Source organism: Cavia porcellus, unplaced genomic scaffold (assembly GCF_034190915.1).
Source record: "Cavia porcellus strain 051 isolate PalLab524CR breed Dunkin Hartley unplaced genomic scaffold, mCavPor4.1 scaffold_12, whole genome shotgun sequence".
In the NCBI taxonomy this organism is placed as follows: Eukaryota; Metazoa; Chordata; class Mammalia; order Rodentia; family Caviidae; genus Cavia; species Cavia porcellus.
In genome coordinates, this window is record NW_026947495.1 from 9,003,047 (window position 1) to 9,012,774 (window position 9,728).

Consider the following 9,728-nt stretch of genomic DNA (forward strand, 5'->3'; position numbering starts at 1 on the left):
TTCACCTGTTTAATTTACTTTTTTTTTCCTTTGGTACCAAGAATCAAACTCACGACTTCACGCTGGCCAGGCAGGCACTGTTGCCGCCGAGGTATATCCTCGACTCCGATACCGGCTTTCAAGAAGGCTTTCCCGCGGACGGCCAACGCGGGACCCAAGCCCAGGCCCGGGTACCCATTCCCAGAGGGCGCGAGGCTGGAGTCCCGCCTCTAGGCTTCTCGCGCCTGCTCCACACCAGGGTTCGTCCCGCCCCCTTCCCGGGAGTCAGTGCACAGCTTTCTACTTCCGCTTCCGGCGGCTTTTGTGATACCCACAGCGCAGCGATGGCGGCCGGTGGCGGTGATCCGCGGGCTGGCGACGTGGAAGAGGACGCCTCACAACTCATCTTCCCCAAAGGTATGACCCGAGGCTGTGATGCTCCCCACTGCGAATCTGGCGTCATCCTGGCCTTGCTGTGGGCCTGGCAGCAGCAGGTGGTCGAGGCTGGTGTCGGTTTGCCAAGCCAGGAAGGCCAGCCAGGCAGAGGCGGATCCTGTGGGGCTTTTGCTTAGTTCCTTACAGAGAAGGCCCTCTTGACTCCACGCCTCGGTCGTTGGGATTCTCGGTGGCCAGCTGCCCTTACTACCTGTTTTTATGTGGTAGAGATAAGCGAAGGCGTAGCTAGAGCGGTCAGGACAGATTTTAATCAGTAGTTATGCAGTAGGAAAGTTAAGCGTAAAGTGTACTCAGCTCAGATTTCTGCCGAACGTCTGGCGTTTTATTTTTTCATTTTTTTGAGGCATTATCTCGCTATATAGTTCAGGGTGGCCTCGCAGTGATCCACCTGCCTCATTCTTCCGAGGAGGTTCTTACCACTCTTGCGCTCAGATGCAAAGTAGCTTTTGATTGCCCCTTCTGTCGCATTAAAAACCTAGTTTACTTCTGACTGCCCACAGCGACTACCAGTGTTGTAACAGGACAGTGATTTGTCAACTGGTTCAAAAAGTCGGGCTGCTATTCTTGATGCAGGTGTGATTTCCCAATTTTAAGCATCCCTGTAACACATGTAAATGCCAAACTGCAAAAAATTTTACATTTTCTTTACCATGGCTTCTTTTTCAGTTAGACAGATTCTCTTAAGTTGCCCACGCTGGGCCTGAACTTGCAGTCCCCCTGCCTCAGCCTTGCAGAGTGCTAGAATTACAGGCATACACCATTGTACCCAGCTAACGATTATTAAAATTAAGAATATAATGTAGCGTTATGGAAGTGTAAAGATTATGAGTTCAGCCAGGCACAATGGTGCCCACCTGTAATCCCAGCACTCTGGGAGACTGAGGCAGGAGAATCAAAAGTTAAGGCCCAGCCTGGGCAAATTTGTAAAGCTCTGTCTTAGAAAAGAAGGGCCAGGGATGTGGCTTTGTGAGAAAACCTGGGTTCAGGGGCTGGAGATTTAGCTCAGCGGCATAAGCGCCTGCCTTGCAAGCAGGCAGTCATGAGTTCGATCCTCTGTACGGATAAAAAGGAAAAAGACAAAAAAAAAGAAAAGAAAACCTGGGTTCAGGCCACACCACCTGAGTGTTCTGAGTTTCTGCACTGTTGATGCTTTGACTGGAAATCAGTTATTGGCCTAATTAGGATAATCGTGTGTCATTTAATTCCATGTGCAGGGGAGGTTCTAGAGTGTCAGAAGTGAGCTCAGTTTTAGCATCTCATAGAGCTCTGCTGTTCCTGTGGCACACAAGGTATGGGTGGAGGTGAAGACAGGAAGTGTTCAGATGAACATGAAGAGAGATTTTCAGCTGACATTTTTGCTTCTCACAACAGAATTTGAAACAGCTGAGACACTTCTAAATTCCGAAGTTCATATGCTTTTGGAGCATCGGAAGCAACAGAATGAGAGTGCAGAGGATGAGCAGGAGCTCTCTGGGGTCTTCATGAAAACTTTGAACTACACAGCTCGATTCAGTCGATTCAAAAACAGAGAGACCATTGCCAGTGTCCGTAGGTGAGTGCGCAAACTCTCAAGGAGAGTTTATATTAATCTACAATGCCGGTATGTGCAAGTGGACATCTGTCCCCCTTTCCTAGGTTTCATCTCTGTGTTCAGAATAGTGTCCCTAAAATTCAAAAATGGGGCCCTTGGGTATGACATGCTTAGTGATACAATGCTTGTCTAGCACGTGAGAGACCTTGTTGATGTGCTTGGGTTGGAAATCAGTAACTGGCCTGATTAGGATAATCATGTGTCGTTTAATTTCCCCATATCCCTCAGAAAATACTTAAAATTTTTTATCAGGCTGTGTGTAGTGATATGTGGTTGTAATCGCAGCTACTTGGGAAGCTGAGGTAGGAAAATCACCAATTTGAGGCCAGACTAGACAATTTAGCAAGACATAGTATGAAACTAGAACAGGGCTGGAGATAGAGTGCAAAGATAGAGCTTGTCTAGTTGTGCAAGGCCCTGGGTTCAGTCCCAAGAACTAGATGGGTGAGGTAGTGTGCACCTGTAATCACAGTATTCAGGGAGTCACTGTGTATTTGAGGCAGCCTAAGCTACATAATGAGACCCTGTCTGAAAACAAAAATCCAAAGAGATAAAAAAAATCAGTTAAAAACATTATGTACATGTATTATCTCCCCACATACTGCAGTACGTACATACATACAGTAAAATAATAAGCGTAAAATGGCCACTGTGTTTTTTGTTTTGTTTTGTGTTTGGGTTCTAGTATTGAATCTCAGGCCTCATGTATGCCCAGTCTATGAGATATCCTCTCAACCCCTTTCAGAGAGCTATTAGCAAACTGCTCTGCTGTTTTCTGTTTTCTTTCTGAGCTGCAGACTAAACCTAGGACCTGTCCTATGCTAGGCAAGCACTGTACTTTGTACACCCCTCACCCTTTTTTTTTCTTGCTGGATATCAAAGCCAGAGTAAGTGCTCTGAACATTGAGCATAGATTCCTAGCTCATGGAGAGCTATTTATAACAACCAAGGATAACCAGTGGTAGTCTACCTATGGCACGTGTGCCGCAGCTGGCTGTTGTCATTGAAAGCTCCAAAAGGTTTGCTATCACTGATCCAAATATTTATCAGTAATTATGATGCTTCCATTTGATGAGTTACTATAATAATTATAGTAAATTAACAGTAGGCCAAGTGAAGTGGTACCTGCATGTAATTCCAGCTGCTTGGAAGACTGAAGTTGGAGGATCCCAAATTTGAGCCCTGTTTGGGCAATTTAGTGAGAATTTGTTTCAAAATAAAAGGGTAGTTCAGTGGTAGTTACATACAGAAAACCCCAGGTTCAATATGTAGTACATGAGCTAGGCATGGTAGTACAGTTGTAATCCTAGCCCTCAGAGGCTGAGGTAGGAAGATTACCTTGAATTTTTTTTTTGATTACCTTGAATTTAATGCCAGCCTGAACTATATGATGAGACCCTGCCTCAAAAAATAAAAACAATATCCAATACCACCATAAATAAATAAATAATGGAATTAGGGATGCAGATCGTTGATAGAATTCATACTTTTCATATGGTTTTAATCCTTATCACTGCAAAATAAAAGAAAATGTGTGCTGAGATGGTAACTTTAATTTTGCTTAGGTAATGATATGAGGTTTTTTTTGTGTTTTCTATATTTTGTTTCTGTTTCTGTTTTTTTTGAGTCATGATCTCTCTGTGTTGTAAAGTCTGGCCTTGAATTCACTTAGGTAGCCCCTGCTGGCCTCAAAATCATGGTGATCCTCCTACCTCAGCCTCCTGAGTGCTAGGGTGACAGGCGTCCATTACTATGTTTTCTAAATTTTGTGCAGTGTTTGTGCTAAATACAGTATTTTCTCTTTTTCCTTTTTAAAATTTTTAATTTTTATTTGATTTATTTTTTCTTTTTTTTTTACTATGAGAGGTTGAACCTAGGGCCTTCATACTGAGATACATCTCCAGCCCTTTTTTATTATTTTGATACAGGCTTTTGGTAGTGGCTAAGTTGCCCAGACTGGACTCAAACTTGGAATGTTCCTGCCTCAGCCTTCTGGGATTAAAAGCACGTGCCATTGTGCCTGGCTCAATGGTTTTTTTTCTTTAGAAAACATGGTCTTATTATGTTACCCTGTCTGAACCTGATCTGCTCAGCTGAGTCAGTTGTCTAACCTCAGCTCCCCAGGTAGTTTAAAACTATAGCAGTGTACTGAAAATAGATTTTGTTTTCCTTTGAGTACCAGTAATCAAACTCAGGGCCTCACGCTTGCCAGGCAGGTGTTGATAGATTTTTTTTTAAAAACAGAATCTCTGCGTAATCCGGCCTTGCCAGGAGCTCAAAAGCTGCCGAGCTATGCATCAGGAATGCAGGTGTGTGCTGCCATTAGAAACCTTTATAAGTCATCTCTAAAGCCAAGTTTATCATAAGTGGGCTTCTGCATGGAAATCAGAGATAGTATTGGGAGTTTTTTGTTTGGTTGGTTTTTGTTTTCTTTATAGTACTGGATATTAAACCCAGGGCCACTGTCATGCTAGGCACGTGCTCAGCTACTGAAGTAAAACCCCTGTCCTTTTTACTCTATGTGTGTATATATGTACTGGGAATCGAACTCTGGTTAGTTTTTATTTTGAGAACAGGGTCTTGCTAACTTGCCTTGACTGACCTCAGCCTTTCAAGTACAGTGGCTGGCATTACACATGTGCATACCATGCCAACCTCTTGTTTTATTCTGATTTTTTTTTTTTACCGGTACCAGGGATCGAACTCCTGACCATGCGCTTGCAAGGCAGGCGCTTATGCCACCGAGCTAAATCCCCAGCCCCTTTATTCTGATTTTTGAGACAGGGTCATATTACATAAACTAGGCTGCCCTTGAATTTGGTATGTAGACCAGGCTGACCTCAGGCTCCTGATCCTTGTGCCTTCCTGCCTTAGCCTGCTGTGTGCTGAGATTACAGGCCTGTGCTACCACACCAACTTTTTTTTTTTTTTTTTTAAGACAGTGCTTTAGGGCCTGGTACACGCTATGAAAGCACTCTGTCCATGGTTATATTTGTATTTACAATGTTCTTTTATACAAGTTGAACATTTCTAGTTGTTTTAAAATAAGATACCTTTTACATTAGATTGGGGCTGGGGATTTAGCTCAGCGGCATAAGCTCCTGCCTTGCAAGTGTGCAGTCGTGAGTTCGATCTCTAGTACCGATAAAAACGAAAAAGACAAAAAAAAAAAACATTTTACATTAGAGTTTTACAAGGTAAGGTAAGCTGTATTCCATTTAGTTTTAGGTCGTTTTAAAAGATAATTATTCCCACTTCAAAACATCCAATAGACTTGGGACATCTAACACCATGTGTTTGATGCAAACTTTATAACAAAGGATAGGAAGGAGGTGGAGGAGAAAGAGTAGTTAGGAGAACAGAGAGCAACAAAATCAGTTTGGAGGCCAAGGGTGGCCCTGCCCCCAAGGTAAGCAACAGCTTCCGTGTCTCGATGGCAGCTGTGCTCGACGCTGTTGTAGGTTTCCGTTCCCCTGCTCTGTCTGCTTTCACTGCAGCTCTCCAGTTTGGTAGGAGATCCTTTGACCTCAAGATTCTCCAGTTTTGTGTGCAGAACACAAAGCAAGATACAGATACTTTTCTCTCTTCCCTGTTAGCTGCATTTGACCTCTTTTTTTCAATTGATTTTTTTATCATTAATTGATTTTCTTCCTTGACCAGTTTGCTGCTCCAGAAAAAGCTGCATAAGTTTGAACTGGCCTGTTTGGCCAATCTTTGCCCAGAGACTGCTGAGGAGTCCAAGGCTCTTATCCCAAGGTTAGTACCAGTTGTGAAAAGTTTGTGTGTATTGGATACATTCCTACAAATAAAATTACTGTGTCTAAAAGATGTATGAGGACCAGGTGTGTGGCACAACCCTGTAATCCCAGCATTCAGGAGGCTAAGGCAGAAGGATCACTGCAAATAAGTACGTAAGTAAAATTTTTTAAAAATGTGTGCATTTAAATTTGGGTAGATGTGACAAACACTGAATGAGAGTTCCTTTCTAACTATGAAAACAGTGGTTCTATACCACACTAGTTGCAAGAATGGAACAGCTGAGGCTCTTGTACATGGATGGTAGTAGCACAAATTACTTCAGTCACTCTGGAGAACAGTTAGTCTGTGTGTAGTAAAGTTCAAGATAAATATACCTTAGAAGATTATGTGTATTCCCTGTTTGTTGCTACATTGTTAGAGCAGAAGTTGGATAACATGAGAAGTGAATAATTGTATCATTGTCATACAATGTTTATTATACAGTAATTTTAAAAATGTGCTGAGATATTATGGAGTAACATTAACACATGCCAAAATGCATTTAAGAGAAAAAGTTGGAGAAGTATACATATAGTATGATAATGGTTTCTTATAGAATTTAAAAGTAAGGCTAAAGTAAGTGTAACTCAGGAGCAGAGTGAGTGTTTAATATGCATGGGGTCCTAGTTCCATCCCAAGTACCAAAATAATAAAATATTGTTGGTGGTGTAGCTCATCGGTAGAGTACTTGCCTAGCGTGTGTGAAGCCCTGGAGTCCATCTCCAGCATCAATCAATCAATAATGTAAGTAGCTGGATGTAGTGTCACATTTCTGTAATCCAGCACTCTGGCTGACCTAGAGTTTGAGCCCTTCCTGGCCAATTTAGTGAAAACCTGTCTCAAAATTAAAAATAAAGGCCAGGCATTGTGGCACACAACCCCAGAGGTTGGATCACTATAAGTTTGAGGCTAGCCTGGACTGCATAAATTAAAAAATGATAAACGGGTTAGGGATGTAGCTCAGTCCAAAGGCCCTGAGGTTGAATACCGAGTACTGCAAAAATAATCAAGTTTAAAAACAAATATAAAGGACATAAACTGTACTCAAATAGCTGCAGTAAGCCGAAGAGTATCTGTTTAGGCAAGTGTGATGGCACACGTTTGCAAACCCAGTTGGCTGAGGAAGGTGGTCAGCCTAAACAATTTAGCAAGACTTGTTTTTTTTGTTTGTTTGGGTTTTTGTTTTTGTTTTTTTTTGGTGTTGGGGATTGAACTCATGACCTCGCACTTGCCAGGCAGGCATCACTTTGTCTCAAAATAAGAAGGGGACAGATTCTGGAAATGTGCTAAAGTGCTGTCTTTTATATGCTTAAAATATTTTGTAGCATTTTATAAGAGAAGACAAAGGAGGATCAGGGATTTAGCTTAGCAGCGTAAGCATCTGCTTTGCAAGTGTGCAGTCATGAGTTTGATCCCTGGTACAAAAAAATTTAAAAAAAAAAAAAAGAGAAGACAAAGGGTTCATACACTTAAAAGTTAAAGGTAGCCTAACAAAGTGGTGCATGCCTGTAATCCTAGCACTTGGGAGTCTTAACTAAGTCAGGACTGCCACAAATTCCAGGCCAGCCTGAACTATATAATGAGACTCTCAAAAAATAAAAATAAAAATAGTAAAGGTAGAGGGAATATGGGTAAATGGTGCTCAAACAGGAACATGCTTCAAGAAGTGCAGAGAAGCAGTGACAAAATACCCAACACTCAAAAGTTAAAGTGGGAAAGGTGTATTTAGGTCACAGTCCATCATTGCCTGGCTCTAAGGCAGGGTGGCACATGTCAGAGGGGCAACAATTGATGGCAATGGAAGACAGTAAAGCAAAAAAAAACAAAAGGGATTTTCATGATAGCCAGAAGATGATAAAGCAATAAGGAAGGCAGAGGGGGAGAGGGAGAGACAGAAGAAAGGGAAAGAGGAATGAACTGATTCAGCAATCACCTGCCCTTAACCTCAGCAATACACCACGAGTCAGTTGCGCACTCTGGATTCAGTCAACTGTAAAAACTGACTGTGTGAGTGGGAGATGGGGGGGACACCTAGACACAAACTATAGCACTGGATGTCATAGCACATGCTTAGAGTCTCCACCCTTAAGCTGAGGCAGCAGGTTTGAGGGAAACCTGGGCTACATAGTGAGTTCAAGGCCAATCTGAACTCTGTAGCAAGACTGTCTCAAAAAACAAAGACAAGCTTAGTGTAGTGACACATGGCTGTAGCACTCAGGAGGTTGAAACAGGAATATTGCCTCAAATTGAGGCCGGCCTGAGCTGTACAGTGAGTCCCTATCTCAAACAGCTAAAAATGCCGGGCACGGTGACACACACTTACAGTTCCAGCCCTTGGGAGGCTAAGGCAAGAGGGTTGCTTTGAGTTGAGGCCAGCCTGAGTTGCATAGTGAAAGTGAAACCCTATCTCAAAAAGACCCCTCCGCCAAAAAAAAAAATATGAAAAAAGTGCAAAAAGAATGCTAATCACTATCTCAATCATGTCCTCTTTCAGCCTGGAGGGACGATTTGAAGATGAAGAGCTGCAGCAGATTCTTGATGACATCCAGACAAAGCGTAGTTTTCAGTATTAATCTCCAGACATCACTCAGTGGCTTAGAGGGTGCCACTTTCTCCAGTGCCAGATGGGCTTTGCTTTTCAGAAATCTAACCTTTGGAGGGGACATTACAGCTTGGGTTGGGTCAGTGTGCTCTCGAGTTGTTCTTGGAAGCCCCTGGTCACTGAACCTGGAGTGCCTGGGCAGTGGTTGCCTGCTGCTGCCTAAGCTTGCTGCTGTGAAGGTTGGAGGGGTAATGTGCAGATCAAGCTGTCAGCTACCTCATGTGGTGGTTTTTGAACCCCATGTTATTTTTTTATTCCTTGTATTTCAATTTCAGGTGTGTAAGGCCTACAAGCACAGTATTAATGTGTTTGTAATTTTGAAAGTAAATGAGAACATAGAAACCTTGTATGGGTAAAAATAGTATTACCTAGCAAACCCACCCCCACACACTTCCACCCCCCCACCCCTGTACTCCTGGGTGAGGAGCGCCAGGAAACCAAGCAACCCTTCCCATCAGTGAGCAGCTGTGAGTGCACATTTACTGGAACCTACACCATGCTGGGACCTGGTAAGCAGCTGTGAGCCTGCCGGCCCGTGGGCTAAAAATCAAACCACATCTCCCCCACTCCCAAGTGATCTGTACATCCCTTGGGAGGTTGACCATAGGCAATGCATCAAATAGGGGGGATTTCCTTCTACCATCTCTTTGAAGGCAAATACTTTTTATCGCTGTTTTGCTTTGTTCTAATTAATGGTGTTATTTTAGCCTGTTTTGTTTTTTGAACTTCAATATGCATGAAAGTATGAACAGCTATTTTGAAGAGAATGAGAGACTCTACTATAGCCACTAGTGACTTCCCTATTGTCTGGTTTTGAAGACCTAAAATGCCTTCCTCATTCTGTTCAGATCATTTTTCTGCTATGTTGTTTTGTATGAATTCTCTGTATGCAAAGACATGGACAACTATTTGGAAGAAATCAAGAGAATATGATAGATAGCGAAGATCTCAGGTTGTCTAGCTTTGAAATTTGTATCTCTTACATTTCTTTTTTATGTCCCATTTTGTTCTGTTTTGTTGTGTTTAATTTTACTCCCTTTAAAATAGTTGTCTGCATTCTCCACTAATAAAAAAAAGAAGTAATGGCAAAACACTTTGCAGACATGGAAAAAGAATTTAACATACACATAAGTAAGACATACAGAATCTCAGCCTTGATAAGAAAAAAATCTCTATGCCACATAATAATGAAAATACTAGAAATGGATGAAAAGAACAAAACCTTAAAGGCTGTTAGGGAAAAGCAACCAATCACCTATAAAGAAAAACCCATCAGAATTTTAACAGACTTCTCAATACAAC

At 42.3% G+C, this 9,728-nt stretch overlaps 1 protein-coding gene across 1 annotated transcript; it reads left to right on the forward strand.

The window, feature by feature from the left end:
• The first annotated feature begins 240 nt into the window (after window positions 1–240).
• Polr2d (RNA polymerase II subunit D) lies at window positions 241–9,517 on the forward strand. The gene is made up of 4 exons (XM_003478760.5): window positions 241–396; window positions 1,807–1,987; window positions 5,687–5,782; window positions 8,319–9,517. Exons 1-4 carry the CDS (start codon window positions 324–326, stop codon window positions 8,395–8,397), a joined length of 429 nt encoding a protein of 142 aa, XP_003478808.1. The 5' UTR covers window positions 241–323; the 3' UTR covers window positions 8,398–9,517.
• The last annotated feature ends 211 nt before the right edge of the window (window positions 9,518–9,728 follow it).

Coding starts and splice junctions, on each gene's coding strand:
- Polr2d (XM_003478760.5), top strand. CDS start 324: ATGGCGGCCGGTGGCGGTGATCCGCGGGCTGGCGACGTGGAAGAGGAC. Junction 1,988..5,686: donor ACCATTGCCAGTGTCCGTAG/GTGAGTGCGCAA, acceptor TTCCTTGACCAG/TTTGCTGCTCCAGAAAAAGC. Junction 5,783..8,318: donor TCCAAGGCTCTTATCCCAAG/GTTAGTACCAGT, acceptor GTCCTCTTTCAG/CCTGGAGGGACGATTTGAAG.